At 48.4% G+C, this 17,651-nt stretch overlaps 3 protein-coding genes across 3 annotated transcripts; 2 read left to right on the forward strand and 1 right to left on the reverse strand.

Moving 5' to 3' along the window:
- Positions 1 to 6,845: 6,845 nt before the first annotated feature.
- KD926_011721 (putative bZIP transcription factor) lies at positions 6,846 to 8,836 on the forward strand (the record flags this gene model as incomplete). The annotated part of the gene is made up of 2 exons (XM_053096244.1): positions 6,846 to 7,654; positions 7,717 to 8,836. The coding sequence occupies 2 exons, from the start codon at positions 6,846 to 6,848 to the stop codon at positions 8,834 to 8,836; spliced, it is 1,929 nt and encodes a 642-aa protein (XP_052959732.1).
- Positions 8,837 to 10,237: 1,401 nt separating this feature from the next.
- Positions 10,238 to 11,884, reverse strand: KD926_011722 (uncharacterized protein; the record flags this gene model as incomplete). The annotated part of the gene is made up of 3 exons (XM_053096245.1): positions 10,238 to 10,504; positions 10,566 to 11,351; positions 11,432 to 11,884. The coding sequence occupies 3 exons, from the start codon at positions 11,882 to 11,884 to the stop codon at positions 10,238 to 10,240; spliced, it is 1,506 nt and encodes a 501-aa protein (XP_052959733.1).
- Positions 11,885 to 12,929: 1,045 nt separating this feature from the next.
- Positions 12,930 to 15,892, forward strand: KD926_011723 (uncharacterized protein; the record flags this gene model as incomplete). The annotated part of the gene is made up of 3 exons (XM_053096246.1): positions 12,930 to 13,302; positions 13,367 to 14,917; positions 14,994 to 15,892. The coding sequence occupies 3 exons, from the start codon at positions 12,930 to 12,932 to the stop codon at positions 15,890 to 15,892; spliced, it is 2,823 nt and encodes a 940-aa protein (XP_052959734.1).
- Between the last annotated feature and the right edge of the window lie 1,759 nt (positions 15,893 to 17,651).

Here is a 17,651-nt window from a genome sequence, read left to right on the forward strand (position 1 = left end):
TTTGGAATTGGGGTGAGTTAGCAACTTAGCAGTGGAAAGTAGAGGCATAATTATGAACAGCTAAAGAATAAAATGGCAGGAAAATAAAAATAATAGTGAAGCTTCAAAATTGAGTTATAGGTAAAAAGGATCCAACTTGAGTGGGCATTTAACATTTCTAGTGGCGGACCTGAACTTCATCGCCGTGCTCCCTTCACTAACCCTTGTGGATTCAAGAGAAGAAGAAAAAAACCAATATTATCAATGCAACACATCCAACGATCTTTTACCCGGCCCTCTATGGCCAATACGTGCATCGACTACTCAAGCACCGAGCTCAAGTAACCGCAGCAGGTCCCACGCGCTCTCCACCGATCTGAATCGCGCCCTACAATTGGGTCAACGGCTGTCGTTCACCGCCAGAAGGGCATCGTCATCGCAGCGGCGATTACCCGGAATGGGAGGTGGCTAGCTGCGTTTCTTGGTAAGACAGGAGATGGGAAGTTGGAGCAAGCAAGATGAAAGCTTCGATGGGGTCAGGAATTTTCAGGAGTTTTCCAATTCCTCTCCGATTCGTCTTGCGCCGAGAGAGCGAGAAAAAAAAATGGCCACTTTTGCTTCACCTTCTTTTTCCCGCGGCTCCGTTGAGACATACTCGAATATCGGTCAAGACGGGAGCGAAAAGAAAAATCATTAATTAGCAGGTTCTTTTCATGATGATTTGCTCTCTTTGAGAGGATTTTCCCTTTGTTTCAGGATATGGATTCCTTTCCGATTGGGTCTGTAGGTTATTACTTCGCCGCGGTGTGGTTCTTTGTTGTTTCCTCTTGATTTGTATGGATTCGATCTTCTCTTTCCCTCCTCCCCAACGGAAACAAAATTCACCGAGTTATGATGGGTCAACGTCAACTTGGTCTACGGAATACTACCTAGCTAGGACCTACCTACTCCGTACGGAGTAGGGACTCAAGACTAGGGACGATCAGAATCCAATTCCGGCGTACCGTGCAGCTGCGTGGAAGAAGTAGAAAGAATGCGCAAAAGCGTGAGACGTCGCCTTGCTCTCTTGGGGTCTGATTTTATTTTTATCCCAGCGGGCCGGTTTTACTTCACGCGATTGACGCGAGTACCGGGCTTTTTATTTTGGTTTTTTTTTTTTTTTTTTTCTTTTCGACTGATGGTTCAATCCTTCATCTACGCGGCCGGGCTCTTTCATCTTTCTTTCCTCCACCACGGAAAGAAAATAAACAAATCAAAATGTCTATCACCGTGGATAATTGGTCTCTTGGGATCGGGTCGGGTGTGAAACGTGGCATCAGTATCACGACGGTTTTTTCTCTTCTAGCCTCATCTTGCTTATCTATGTGTATGGTTCCATTGTGCACTATCCCCGGTCAATCGCGTGTACACATACTACCGCATCTAGTTTAGAGGGATGGCGAAGGTTACAATGACAAGAAGGAAAAGAGGAGGGGAGGAGTGGAGATGCGGACAGCCCGAAGACACCGATCAAGATGAATGGATGAATGGATGGGGGAATGGAAGGAAGGAGAAGATGAAACAACAACAAGCCATGTAGTGTATTCCGAATCAGGAAATGCCCTAGACGACGAGGCGAGGCTTTCGAGAAGACCAGGACCGCCGAGATTCGTCAGAACCTTCGAACTGAGTTGAGTGAGTGAGTGAGTGAGTCATACAATCATCGCCTCATCCTGTCATAGTCACACTTACCGAGATGGAAAGGAAGTGTTGTTGTCGGACCGGTGGGTCCTATGTTCTTTTCTTCTCTTGTTTCATCTTATCGAAGGATTAACGAGGTGGCCCGGTTGCAGGCTGCTACTTTCCACCACCGAACCATTCCTCATCTATCCTAGAACAAAATCCCTAGCACGGCCCATTGGCCGGCCTATACTCCCCCATCTAGACGATGTGGTTCGCACCAGAGAGTCCCCGGACGCTGGTAGGTGCGCTGAGTGCGCTTGACGGCCAAGGTGAGCGTTGTGGAGCTTGTGGTATTTTCTATGGGCCGTGGATGATGGATGGACCCTAGAGTAGGTAGACTACGCCGGAGGTAGGTAAGTACGTAGTTTACTATGGAGTTAGTTCGTTCAGTTAGTGTCTACTTACACTACGTACACCGTTCATCTACGGATACTCCGTAGATACTATCCGCACTAACTAACTACTCCGTATATGGTAGGAATAGATTCAGGTACCACGTTTTTCGTTCCCTTGTGGCCTATGGCATAGAGGATCTGGTAATTGCGATCACCATTGTCTGGTCTGTTCTGGTTTGGTGGATGGAGTAGATTGGGCTGAAAGTGAGGGAGTCTATGAGGTCATTCCTTTTCTTTTTCTTTCTATTCTTTTTGGTGGTTTGTTTTTCTCCTTTGTATGGAGTATGGGGTATGTGGTACTAATTTGTATGGGATGGAATGAGTCACGAATCACTGGAGAACAGTTGAGTACCTTAGTACGTAGTAGCGGAGGTAGGTATGGGCCTTAGGTAAGTATGCCTACCTACCTCCCGTATTCCGCATATAGTAACCAACTACCTACGGATTAACTAAACAACTAAATAACAAACCAAACAAATACTGACAAAACATATCTCCTCAGAAAGGGGAAATTATAATTGAATTAAAAGAAAAAAATAGATAAATCCCTAGCATCATAACAACCGCTATTATGACATCAACCCCTACCAGGAAGAAAGACAAGATAACGCACGTCAGTAAGGGGGTAAAGACAAGGCCATGCCATGCCCATATGGTCATGTCATTAGTGGGCTACATATCTCCGTAACATGATCGAGAATGATGCGCTGCAAGAACCGAAGACAAACCAAAAATAGTGAAGCCTGAATCATCAAACATGCTCTCCCTCCTGTTCGAGTCTATTATCATGCTGTCTGAGCGTTGACCACCAGCAGCGGTAGGTAGGTACGTAGGTAACCTTAGTGCCTGAAACCGAACACCTAGATAGGTAATGTACACCGTAAGCCAGTAAAATGGTTAATAGGGAGAGAGGAAGGAAGTCCTGTAGACATGTATGTACATATTCCAAGAGGGGAGGGGGTGTTAATCCAACACAACTCCCACGTTCGCCCATCTCCCAGACCAAGCCGAAAAAATAGAGTCACAGCTATGGAAAGAGCTCATATGCTAGTTCTGTCTCAACCCAAGCTCGCCTCGTCTTCTGCATGAGCACCCAGACGCGCTTGACCTGAAACTAACCCCTCCGCGCAATGAGCAGCGACGCGGTGGCCGATGGGCGCATCCGTCGTGTTTTCTCTTCTTTGCTTTTTCTCTCCCCCTCCCTGGGAGTTATGGGCTATGGGTGCGTGCTTTCACTGCTTACTTACTAGGTTAGTAGGTATGTACTTGGCTCGAGTATGTACGTACATGTATGTATGTACCTATGGGATAATGACGCTATGTCATTGTGCCTCTCGGTACCTAGTATGTACGATGTATGTATGTACCTACCTACCTACGTAGTTATGGATGTTTCTTAATGGTTGATTGCGGAGAAAGTATGATCGATCAGTAATATTGACAGTTAGGAAATTGAAGAGCAGTAAGTGACAAAAGCACTGATGCCTTACTTTCTTTCCTCTCGCTGGCAATTTATTTTTATTGGATTTTTTCGATTTCTACTCACTTTCCGCGGGAAAAAACAACGTGGGCTACTTACCTCCTGGCCTCACCCTACTTGGATGGTTTAGTCATGAGTATTGGTAAATGACTAACTTAGTTCACGACTACTAAATAACGACTCGACCGAAGGCCCCGTTTTTTCGGAAAACCGAGCCAAGACGAAAAAGAGCGTTTCTTGTAATGATGCGACCAGAAGAGAGATCTACGACGAGTTGCGGTATCAGGCTGACTAACGGGTGTTTCAGGGTTGGAGAAGCAGAAGCAGAGAGACCGAGGACGATGCAATGCAGCATGGTCGGGTTCCGTCCCCCGGAGTTCTAAGGAAATACATTTCTCGAAGCAGGAAAAAAAAAAAGGATTATGCAGTTCATAGCCTGGTCCCTGCACCCTATTCGCGACTTTTCTCTGGGCTGGTCCAGAATGAAACTTGCACCGTCCGTGCTTCTGCTGCATCTGGCCCTGCCCCAGTGTCCCGCAGTACATACTGTCATCATTATTTTTATTGAATCGGCGGGCGGGAAAAACTAAAAACCAGAAAACCAGAAACCATGGAAAAAAGCACGGGCAGGGCAAGGGACTAACCCAAACGGCCAAAGGGCCCCTTAGGTGGTGGATCATTAGATCATTGGATCACTAACGGGCCGGCCCTAACTGTACCGGAGAATGGAATGGAAGGGAAAGACGAGAGGAGAGGAATTAGGAAGTGAGTACTCCGTAGGTATGAAGAGGTCCATGTTGAATGAGGGTTCATTCAGTCCGAGATGCAGGTCTACTTCGGGCTACAGTGAACAACCGGAAGGGGGGCAGGGTGAGATCTCGAGAACAATAATAAGATCCGGGGAGGCGCAATCCAGACTTTCCTCAGGCCTCCAGAGATCCCAGGCATACATTGTAGCGTAGGACCTGCTGATGGGTTTGAGGGTAAACAGTGCCCTTCTGGTCGGGAGGATATCACAGTGCTTCGGGGATGATTGGCCATGTTGGACCGAGGGGAAGGGCCGGTTGATACAGTATTGTATGACCGCTGGTCCATCTGATCAGTGCCCCTCCTCGGGTTGAGAAGCGGGAGGACACAGAAGAAGAGAGGAAGAAAAAGGCCCGGTAGGTGTAAGAATGGTACGGTTCTGTAAACAGGGAAAACCGTCCTATCCCGGGAGTCGATCATGGGATGATGAACACTGACACTGGCACTGACGACGCGCACAGACGGACTCCTTGGTTTTTCGGTTTTTATTTTTATTTTTATTTTTAGGGGGGGTTTCTTTTGGGCATCATCCGGGGCCAAGACTTCCAAGGCTTGAGGGTAGGCTGGTGAGTTCAGGTACCTACCAACATCTTGGAAGAACTGATTGCAACGGTGAGGATTGGGGAGAGTCACTCAGTGCCAATCATTCGGGTTCATTTGTGACGGGGGGTGAACCTGTGCCTGAGTCAGGCTGCGAGAGTCCAGGAACTTCCCAAGGGGATGCGATGGATGGGACGCTGAGACTGACGCCGAGCGAGAGAAGCGAGACGAGACAGAGAGAGACTGACCGGAAGAGAGGACGGTCAGACTAGCCGAATGGGGAAAAGAGGGGGGAAGGGCCATACGACGGTACGGTAAGAGCGACGGATCTCGGGGTGGCCTTGATAGGCTGTCGATAAACACTGCGAGAATGAAAGAATCTGACCTTGATCAGTGATCACTAGGGAAGTACTCGCAATGTACTGGAAAGGTATCGGGTACTCAACACAATCGTCATGCCTTTCCTTTCTCTTTCCTTTTCCTGATTCTGAGGGGTTTTGACTAGATTGAGCACTGATCTTGAGATAGGTATACTACTACTGAGTACTACGGTAGACGCGGGGGAATTCGGGCAGAATGGCGTACAAGTGGGGGGCAAATCGCATACAGACAGTCCGACCTCCGATATCCATGGACACAGCAACGAGCGGTAGGTGGGATGTACCACCTACCGACGGAGTACATGATGGAATCGCTCGTGGTCTGACAGGACCTTCTCACGATCATGAATGAAGATTAATCATCAAGGACAAAAGCACTGGCCGAACAACCGCACAATGCTTATTCATCCCAGGGCCGCCGGGTGCCAAAAGCGAAGTTTCCCCTGCCAGACGCACGTCTGCCCAACGAAGCATCCAATGACCGCCGTTCGTTAATCTCGGGAACCCTCAGAAATCGTCGCCTCGCCTTTTGGCTTTTCCGCTGACCGCTGGATGAGTTGATGCCGTCCTGGCGATTAGTCCGCTCGGCCTACTGGGTCCTCACGGACGGCGTTAGTTTAGGGTCGATGGGGTTCCGTTTGGGGGGATTTTACGGATCAATCCAGAGGGTCGATTATGGTTATTTTGGTTGGATTTTGGGGGGGTTTCCCTTCCTGTTCCATGGTCGGCGGTAGTAGGCGTAGTATCATGATCATTGGGATTTATTCTTATTTTATTTTATTTTATTCTATTTTCTGTGATTTTTATTTTTTATTATCTTTTTCTTTTTCTTTTTTATTTTCTGCTTTCTTTGATTTCCCTTCTAATTTACTCTTAATGCTAAATTCTTTTTTTTTATTTTAATGTTTTTTTGATTTTATTTGATCATTCTAACCTTCTGGTTGATCGGCTCTGATCAGAACCCAAGTGCTACTAGTAAGAGGTACCTGGAAGAGACGCTCTCGCATGGTTCCTAATTAAGATATATGGACTTCCCCTCCCTCGTCACTTGCTCTTCTCCCTCCATCATCAACACCATCGATTATACTGTCCGGGAAACTCTCCTCTAGAGGGCTTTTCCTTTGATCACAAGAGACCTCGTCCTTATTTTCCTCTTCGTCACATCTGATCTTCTCCTCCTCCCCTCCTCCCCTGCTCCTTTTATTATTCTTCTACTCCTCCCTCTCCCACTTTACCACTACTACGACCGACTTTACCTAGTCTCTTCTTCCTGCATATTTTCCCCCTTCTCTTCAATACCTATCAACTTCTCCATTCTATTTACTTTTCTTTCCCTCCCTTCCGTTACACCTGATTCTTCCTCGATTTTTCTTTTTCCCACTCTCTCTCAATAACCAACCACCCAAAACCCCGCACCGACTGGGATTTTTACTTTCCGTACACCCATTTTACACACCGCCTCTTGATTTACTCTACAATCGAGGCCATCAATCTTTTTTCTCCCCCGTTCTATTTTCATCCTATTGTCACACTGGCACAGTCATGGCGAGGTATTCTCAGCCGTCTTTTGACTTCTACCAACAATCACCCTCGGCGTTGGATGCAAAACCCTCGTTTCCTGAAGAGGACGAGATGAGTGTATTGGATGATAAGATCTTGGACTCGACATCACCAGAACTTTCTTCCTCCATGGCCGACCCTCGCCGTTCCTCATATGACCATGCGCCAGATGCCTTTACGCATCGAGATTCCGTCTGGTCGAATTTTTCCCAGTCAGTCTCCAGCAACCAGTCCCGACACAACTCCCAAGTCGGCCATCAGTTCTTTGAATCCGCTCCTAACCCGTTTATGCGGGTAGACGGCACCCACCCAGCCTCGGCATATGGCCAGCATGCTTCCTGGTCGCTTTCCAAAGATTCGGGCTCGTGTACGCCGACCGCTATGTATGAGCATTTCCCCTCAGAGATGGACAACGGCTCGTCAGCGCCCTTCTCCGGTGGGGCCGTTGGCCCCGTGAGCGCCATCAACCTGTCCTCCATGTCATACCGTCCCAACATGGCCTTCGCGGCTTCTAGTGCCGTCGCCATGTCGCCGCAGTCCAGCCAGGGTTGGATGCCGGCATCGACTGACATGCCGGATGCCGCTTCTCGTCCCACGAAAAGCCCTACCTATCGGAACAGCTCTCCCTTGAGCGTCCGACGGGATGGCATCCGGAAGAAGAACGCTCGCTTTGAAATACCAGCAGAGCGCACGTTGAGTAACATCGACCAGCTGATCAGTCAGTCCAGCAATGAGGAGGAGATCAAGGAGTTGAAACAACAGAAGCGGTTGTTGCGAAACCGTCAGGCTGCGTAAGTGTCCCCAATAATCTCCGCTGTCTGATAACAGGTCCACTAACAAATCAATTTCACAGTCTGGATTCTCGTCAACGGAAGAAGCTCCACACCGAGAAACTTGAGGAGGAAAAGAAGCAATATACCCAGGCTCTCAACGATCTTGAGGAAGAGCTGCAGAACATGCGGTTGCGGGAAGCCGAGCTGCTTCGCGAGAAGAGCGAATGGATTGCCGCCCAGCAGGAGATCACCCAATACATCAACACCATGCACATGGATAAGGATGAGATGATTCGGGTACACACGTTGGAGACCACCGAGCTCCGCAAGAAGAACAACATTCTCAAGGAGACCGTGGAGAAGCTTGAGCGACATGCCAGAACCGCCCCTGCTCCCTCGAACCTGGCCAACGAGTTCTCCGACTTTGAGAATCTGACCATGAGCAACAGCCCGTGGGAAGACTTCACGATGGTCAACAGCCTGTCTCTTGACTCCGATCCCGTCGCTTCTGCTCCCACCGGACAGCCGTCCTCTCTTGTGTCGACGAACGACCGGAGCGCCGAGAAGTCCAACGACTATCCGTTCAGCTGGAACGCTTTCTACATGTGCCTCCTCTTCGGTGCCTTCATCGCCTCCAACAACAACAACGCGGTCTCTGCCCGCGCGATTCCCCAGTTGTCGGAAGAGTACCGGGCCGAGTCGGCCAACGTTCTACGGGCCGTGTTGTCTTCCTCCCCGCCCGAGCTCGCTCACCCCATGGGCCAGGCCGCCGTCGCTTCGTCGTCGGCTGGTCCCCTCCCGACCACCATCAGCGGAGCGGAGATGGCTCAGATGTCTGCCGGTACCGGTCACTCCAACTTGGATGAGCTTCACAATGCGCTTGCGATGCCAACGAAGGAGCAAGAGCAAGAACAGGTCTTTGCTCTGAACGCGGACCAGTACAATTCTTTGACCACCTACGAGGACACCAATGTCAACTACAAATCTCAGCAGCCCTCCAACCTCCAGCAGGCGCTGGCTGCCATGCGCGGTACTGCGCCCGGGAGTAAGATTCCCGGCAAAAGCACCTCGGATGTCTACTCGAGGTCGCTGATGTGGGATCGCGTTCCCGAGAAAGTGATCCGGGATTTCCGCCGCATGGTCCAGGATTATGGTGCTCCCCCCGTCAAGGAAGAGGAATCGGGCTTCGGTCAAGCCTGAATAGTTTCAAAAAAGAAAATTTCACCCGATGCTATCGAGATCTGACCGTATACTGCCCATGTCCGACTTACCCTCACCTTGTTCAGAGCAAAACGTTCCTGCCTAGCCTTTCTTTTCGAGCAAAACAAACAACCTGACCGGCCTATGAATTCTCCTTTTTTTTTTTTTTTTGGTTCGCCTTTGCCGTCTTCTGTTCGTTTACCAGAATACTTACTTGCACATTGTGCCTATCGATACGCGACTATTGGCCAACTTAAGCCAGAATTAGCCATATGCATGCATAGACAGCTTACCATTTACTTCGACTGGATATATGACCTTTAACGGGCTAGCTTTTCATGACTGCGTCTGACGAATTAGCGATGTGTTTTATATGTTTTCGCACTCCTTCGGATTATTTCGGCGTACATTTGATCTTTTATTCTTCGGGACCAGGGCCGAGGAAATGAATTTAACGGACCGATCAGAACATTTTGCATTTCTGTGTATATTGCTTTGGATTTCGATCTCGGTCTTTTTTCGGACCACTTTTACTCTCTTGTTTATTCTTGCTCTTTCTGGGGAGGTACGAATTGGGCTACTCTGAACTTGTTGACCACCAGTAACACGGTACCACGGAACGGGTTTTGACTTTGACCTCTGAACATTGCATTTGGGTTTTTGTGTACTTGGGATTTTGTGTTTCCGCGTTTAGCCTTTGATTTTTCTGCTGCATTTTGCGAGTGGGTTGGATTTTGGCCGAGGGCGGCATTTCTGCTATGATTGTTATGATACGACTGATGTCTACGATGGGAACGTCTGTTAATGTCTTATCTGTTTGATGATTTTGTTGTTTGTTGGACAGCCGGGCTGCCATGTCCGGGATGGTCCTGTGAACCTTTTACGATCTTTTCACTCTCCTTTGTCTGATACTTCTTCTTCGAGGCCATTCCAGAGGATTGGATTTGGCCCCCTCTTTACACACATGGCTTTCTCAAGCCATATTTGGGCTTCGGTCTGCGCCACTCTTTTAAGAAATTACATTTCATATGTTTCTTCCTGTTCATATGGCTCTTCTTGACTGTACTGTATATATTGACAGACGATATCTACGATGATATGATCTGGTCTGATAATGAGCAGTAATATACCATAATACATTGGTGATGATCTTATCATTTGCCTTCCTCTCGATTGGAAGGAATGGGATCTGCTTCCCGTCTGCAAGAATAATATGAAGTCCCAGCATTTAGCCTATAATATCTAGCCGTGACTGACTGAGTACGCCTTTGTGTATAGGTATGAAAATACCCGAGATCGAATGTATAGCAAAGAGATGATGAGTGGAATGTGAAACCAGAATTGCCTTAGAGCTACAAATCTGCAGCTCATCTGTCCGAAGACGAGATGACCCGGGCTGATTCAGCTATACATTGATCCCAGAACAAGTAAGTCACAAGGACACATAGAGTCTTGTGCTTTGATGAAGTCTTCGCCCGGAGCCAACACATTCTGCGTTTGGAAGAAGTCAAGATCCGGCAGTTTGAGGTCTAGCTCAGGGAATGTCACTGATCCGGTCAGATCTGCAGGGCCCACGTTGGAGAAGGATGCATTGGGTTGATTAGCTGAGGTGAATTGGATGTTGAACTTCAACGTATCTCCTGAAATAGTCGCAACTGGGGTCGAGTTCTATCATTCTTAGCTTCAATTCCTTCTGTATGATGGCAATCTGAACGGAAGATAAACTCACGGCTTTGATACTCCCTGTGATTTGAGAAGTATACGGTCCACCATGATCCCCGTGGATTGGATCAAAGGTAGTGTAAGATAATTTCACCGATGCATTGTCCCAAACCCACTTGTAGTGAGATGTCAGCGGCGTTCCGTCGTCGAAAAGGGTTAGGATCAAAGGATATTTATCCCAATCCACAGTGATCTCTCCACTGCCTTCAATAGGCCAGCCGCCGTGATTCATCGATTCGCCTTCCCAGACTTTGTCGGATTTGAACTTCAGGTGAACTGTTGGATTCGCAGACGCCTGATTGCCAGTCACACCGCCGTTACTCTGCAATGTATCCTTGCAGCTCTCTGCAATCTGTTTGACAAGATAGTCATCGCGAATGAGCGTTTGAGAGAGAATAATACTCGCTTCGTAGCCCTCGGGAATGGCCGCGATGCCGCTGTCGTGAGTCAATTGGAACTGGGGTGCTTCGGCCGTTCCTTTGCCACTGCCGCCTTTCACTTGGATGAAGATGCTTAGAACACCTTCAGTCGCGTTGAACCTGAATTGCTGCGGCTGCAGAAAATCCGAAGTCTGATCTTTCGTGTTCTTGACTGTTCCGAGGGTGAAGGTGAATCCCTTGAACTCTTCCTTGTTCATCAACGCGTGTACCAATTCCGTAAGGCTTTCGTTGAGAGGATCACTCGAACTAGGCGTTGTGACGGACCAGTCTGTGTCCTGCGCGTTCTGGAAATGAAGGATGACCTTGTAGCTGGACTCGGTATTGTCATTGAACTCGAAGATTTCATCGCTAGACTATATGGCGGTTTCTTTTAGTATGGCCTGCACAGAACCGGTCCGAAGACTCTGGTGACATAGACAAACTAAAGACTGACCTTTGCCGTGCTGGTATCGGTCGACTCCCCATCCATAGCAGACACTGGTGTTACCACCTCTAAGTATGTATCTTGATCCTTGCCCACATCGTCATCGGTGGAGGCAACAACGTTGCCTTTCACATATACGTCAGTATGCAAGGTGCCCGACATTTTCCACGACAGGGCGGAGACAGCAATGTCCCCATGAGTTGTAGCGATCGATTTGAACGATAAATTTGGGGCTTCGAGGGTCAGGTCATACGTATATATAAAATACGCACTATCAGTCCCAGATTTATGCTGGAAAGAGACCTGAGCCGCGTCGAATCTCTGAGACCAATACTTTTTCAACAAGGCATTCAGCTTGTCCTCCGAGTAACTGACAATCACATCCCAGCCATCAGTAGTGGTTCGGTTGTAATCGACCAGGCTCTGGTGGAAATCGGCTCTGGATTGGAATACGGTTGGCATTGTGTTCGACTTGGGGTTCTTCAGAGCAATGAATGAGATTTGATCGGTTTGGCGAAGTGATGTTAAGGAAAGTAGTTTCATCGAAGCAAGAGGATTGGCCCTATAAATACTTGACCGATTCCCATCAACCTACCCTGGAGGTTTCTGCGGAGACGCACAGGGAAGAATGACGATATCGTCTCATCTAGCGAGACCTCACAAGAGCTGAGAATCAATTCTCGGCAGCTGAACACCCACCCCTCACTCAATTGCAGTCTAGACATGAGGGCAATTTGAACCATGTCTTCTATAACCAATGATATCAGCAACGGGGATCTCGGAGGGGGAGGAATTCACCACTTTGGTTCACTACCGATGATGCTCGAAATGGCCTCTTCAGCTCCCCGAGTCATTTCTATTAAGAACCCACCTTTACCCTGGACATTACGTAGAGTTGCCCTCTTGCCACCGCAAACATTCTAAATATCTTGCCACTGATACGCCTTTTGCCTTTTGGAAAAGAACCTGTCCTCAGCTGAGATTGACGCAAGTCGGTTCTCGGTGCTGTGCGCGGAACGCTTTTGACATGGGTTAACAAGTTCTCAAGATGGTCTAGACACTGGTTACACTGCTACGTAGTCGATCAGCGGGCCGAAGATTACGCGTTTTATATTAAGGTATGGTTTTGAAGGGTCTGACATTCCATCGTTTGGGTTAGTCCCGGGCGTCCTTTTCAGCTGGGGCGGGGTGATGCAGGGATGCAATGCAGGTGATACATAACTGTGTAAGCATGCAAATTTGACAATTCGCCACCGCAGACACCATCAGATATCGAGATCAACTGAGCTCTAGTTCTCTCGGAATGCAAGCGACCGCGAATCCGGAGGCGCAACGCCTTGACGGATGCAACGATTTCAACGGGATTTAAGAACCCATCAGATCGAGCAATTTCGACCTCTCCAGGATACTAAAGACAATCCAAAATTCTCTTTCCACCGGCCAGGAAGCCCAGTTTTGATTTGAATCACGTCATCGCTTTTATCGCTCCTCTTCTTCACATTTCACAATGAATCCTGATATTATTGAATATCCGCTGGCAGAACCATCCATTATCCTTTCGGTGTCAGAGGATGCGTTCGCACCCAAAACCGGGTTGCAGGTTCCAATCTCGCTGTATGTCGAAAAGTTTTCTTTAACGGAGGATCTTGTTGCAGAAAACGACGATGACAAGAATGAGGAAGGCACTGGCGCCGCCGCCGCTGCCTTCCGGCTGTTCACTCATCAGATAGACATTCCTAAAGGATCGGATGACTATGTCTCACTGGGAGTTATGGGCAAAAATGGCACGTTGAAGCATCCCAAAGGCGCATCGGGCGGGAAAATTGAGCTGTATGTGGAGAGCCTTCCACTGGACACCGCAAGAAGGATCCAGATTAAGGGTATAGTACGCTCTCCGCTATGTATAACCCTTACTAACGATTTCTCTCTCCTCGGGTTGTATAGTTCTCGGTGGTCACGGTTGGGATGGTATCTCAACTGCGGAGGATAAACCCCCCGCCAATGGAGGTGACGGAGGTGACGGTGGACATGTCACTGTGCTCTTGGGGCGGATCCTCAGCCAAGCAGTGATCATCACGGAGTCGTTGTTAACGGCGCTCAATAGCGATGGAAGCGAATGGCCAGTTGATTTCCGGGACACCGTCCGTTCCTGGATCAGCACGATGAATGAGGCCGACGTCCAAGAGGTTTATGTCTTACCATCCACCATGCAAGATGCGAGCCAGGTCCTCGATGGAACGAAAGCTGATTTCAATCGGGAAGTAATCACGGCCTATCAGAAGCTTCTCACGAATGAAGAATCAGTACTCTCCCAGGTGACCAAGAGCATCAATGTCGACGGGGGAACGTATGGAGTCGGAGGGACCAGTGCCCAGGGCCAAGGGACCAGCGGCAATAGTGGCTCCAGCGGTAGGCAGCACTCCTTTTTTATCGATTCAACCTCGACAGTCACGGATTCCACCGTCTGCTACCTACATCCGGTAGAATGTCGAATGCTTCTGGACAAGGCAAAGGCTCTTCTATTCTTAAACGCTGATGGCCAGAAAGTAAAAGCCCTGCAGTACCTCCAGCAGCTTCAGCAACGACTATGGTTCTTGGGAGACCCCTCCTGTCCGAATGATCTGTCCGATACCAATCTAGGACAGGCATATCGAAGAGCGGAAGAATCTCTGGCGGTGGTTTCAGGGCCAGAGGAAGAGGAACCGGCATCCATACAACAGCTCCGATCAATCTACGACCAGGTTGACAAAACCATAAAGATGCTTGTTGCTCCCCAGGACACGTTTGGAACCCAGAATCTCAAAGTTCCTCGTGGATCATTTGCCTTTTACAAAGAGTACGCAGACAAATTTCTTGACGACCTGAAGGTGATTGAGGACACATATTTGGGGTACCTCAACGACGATCTCTCAAGCGAGCAGAAAACCCACGCAATTCAACAAAGGGGCTCCATGTGTGACTCCTCCAAATCTCAGATCGAGAATTCGATTGTGGCGCTGAGAAACGCTCTGACAGCGATCGACTCCAAGATTGCAGTGGCTCAGGAGGATATGAGGATAGCCGAGGCACGTTTAATATCAAGCATCGCTGATGTAGAAGATGCGATCAAGAATGTTTTCAAATTCAGTTTCGAGGATCTTCTCAAAGGAATCACCCAGGTTGTCTCCATGAAAGACGATTTTATATCCTTGCTTGGCACCATCAACGACGGCACCAAATGGGCCTACGATCATCTATCGCAGATCTCGAAAGACTCTGGGATCAACATCAACAAAGGTTATCTTCTACACTCGGTCACCCAGATTGAGGGGTCTATTGAGGACCTGCATGAAGGGTACACCATCTTGGCCGACGGAAACGCTCAGTTCGATGACCCAGGGTGTGCAAAACTGGTTTTGTTGGAATCAGACCTGAACAAGCTCCTCGCGGAATTTAGTTCTGCGCTCGGAGATGATCGTCTCAAGCAAGTCAAGGTCTGTTTTGATCGATATGTTGGTGAGTTATATACGCTGTTGCTACTCCATCACGTTCCCTCTCACAGCAATGTCGTGCTCATGTTCATTGATTCTAGAAACCACACAAGCCCGCAACTCGGCGGTCATGGACTACAGCGCGGACATACAGCAGCTCATCAACTACCTCAGAACTGGTGATTCTCTGGATAGTCAGAAGAAGGACATAGTTCGTGACGAGTATAATGTCCTCGGGCTAGAACACCCAACATTGACCGCGTTCATGCGTACGCTATACACCAATTCCCTGGCCAGTGTCCAGCTCTGGTTGGAAAAAATGCAGCAGGCCTATGCATTTGTCACTCTGGACGAAACCAACATCATCGGAAACGCAATGAATGGGTTCCAATTCTCCCAGTTCACGTATAGCATGTTGACCGCTGTCAGCTCGGATCTGGATAACTACTATGCCCAACGGGTCGAGTCCTGGGGCCAGTCAATGCAGACACTCAAGGGTGTCACATTCCCAGTCTACAATGTCAAGCAGGACATGCAAACATTCACAGACAACAAGTCTACCATTCAAGTTGCGCTCACGCCCGAAACAATCAACCCCACAACCGGTGGGCTCATTTTCGGAGAAGGCAGAGTCGATATCCGATTGACAAATGTTCGTTGTTTCATCGACGGCGCAAAGACAGACACTGGGTTTCTGGACCTCAACCTACTGCATACCGGTCAGGAGGCCATCGTCGATGAGACAGGCACGGCACATACCTTTGATCACCAGCCTGTCGTGACCAATTTCCGCTATGTGATCGAGGATAAGGATCATACTGGGCCGGGAACGGTGGATGGTGTCATCGGCACTGTTTCTGATAATGATCCATATGCTATGGTTGGGCCATTTACTAAATGGCATGTCGTGATTAATCATGCGAACAACCCCGGGTTGGATCTGTCAAATGCCAAAGACCCGTATCTGGAGTTTGACATACAGTTCAGAGTACGAGCGTAAAGCATATGTCAAGGTTTCCTGGTCGTGTTACTGAAACTAGTGCCGGTGTATTGGAGATAACGTCTTTGTCCCCAGATAGATAGTGATTCTTCGGACTCTTGCCACTCAACTTCCTATTCCTTAGATATACAGATTAGCAATATAGCGCTGGGTCCCGGAACCCACGCCAAATAAGGAAACTCTGTTTTATTCTTCCGTGGAGCCATCTTGGTGGTTAGCAAGACAAACCAGGAGAAATCAAGACAAGAGCAGGATAGAATACGGATGGGCGTCTATTAGAAAAACTCCTCATGGTCCTGAAAGGGCCATCCCCGCTTGATCTTTTCAAGCTCGTCTGCACTACCACCTTCAGAAAACCCTGCTCGAAGGGCTTCGTTTCGTTTGACAGCGTAGTCGTACTGCTCAGTACGAACCCACCCTTCTTCTGACAGGCCACCTAATTCATTCCGTCAATGACTGACAAGACCGTTTAGATTATACCACATTGACTCGTTCTTGGTTTGCTCTTCAATCTCCTCTTCGGAAAACGAAATAGGGCATTCCATATTTCCCATCTTTGCCTGGAACATGGAACTAGATGTCACGCATACGCATCAAAGCTCCTCGCAGTGTCATGAGTTTGCCAGACCATTGGCGGCCGGCAAAATCGACAAGATGCTGACGTGACAAAACCAAGGGATCTTGTAGGGCTTGGACATGCACTTTATTGAGGCCCCCATTAAAGACACGATATAGGTAGAAGAGACTTTGCCGACGGATCAACTCATCAACTTGAGCCTTATCTTCGGGACTCAGTACGTTATATTTTTCTGGGTATTTGGGCGCAACTAGTCCTGTTGGGGGTTTGGGGTCTGGGTTCTCGAATAGCCTCGGATAGCCAGCGGCGAGAAGCAATGAGGTGACTACTGTATGTTGCCAGACAATAATACACGTGGGATTAAACGTGTCTGGACAAGCAAAGACATTGCTGGGAGTAAGATCTATGGCGTTAAGAATCCGTCAGAAGCACGATTGGAAAGAAGCACAATGAACATACCAGGGTGACGTAGAGTCGGTCGATTCAGAAGATCTCTCGGGTCTTTTGGAAGGGAGGGTGGAGCAATTGCCAGATACTTTTTTAGGAGTATCGAGTAATCCTGTTGGGAATTGACACCAGGAAGATATTGTGTGGGAAATCGCACTCAATTGGCTTCCCAAATTGTTCAGTCCATTGGATTTCTTTATTGGCAATGGCGAGATATTGACTTGGGTTAGTCCCTGTAAGAAAATCAGCAATTCAGGCGTATATTTTCGCTTCGATAAGAAGCATACATGGTCCCCTATCCAACTCAAGGTTCGCACGCTGCCAACAGAAGCAAAGGGTATACTAAAAAGTTTCTTTTCAATGTCGACGATCCCTATCACCAATGCTTTTTTTTCTAATATTCCGTCGTATCAAATCAAACCAACCCCTAAGGCATGCTCCATGATAATATATTCAACGCCAACACTATTCTCGTCCGTGGAAGACCACCCGTAGACTTCTGGTACGGGGATACCCTTTGAGCGAAGGAATGTAAGCGTTGCGACTTCACTGGCGGTGGCGTACGTCTTCGGAACGGTTATTTTGTATAGGATTTTGATGACTGCCTTGAAACCGTCTTCCATAGTGGCCAGAAGCACACGATTGAAATCACCTTCGCTTAATCTGGCAAGAGACTTGACGTTTCCGTGGCTAACATGCTTCTTGATAACGGTTTCAAGTGCGGCAATGTCGAAA

Source organism: Aspergillus affinis, assembly GCF_023601865.1.
Source record: "Aspergillus affinis strain CMG 70 chromosome Unknown NODE_9_length_501208_cov_87_169129, whole genome shotgun sequence".
Classification (NCBI taxonomy): domain Eukaryota; kingdom Fungi; phylum Ascomycota; class Eurotiomycetes; order Eurotiales; family Aspergillaceae; genus Aspergillus; species Aspergillus affinis.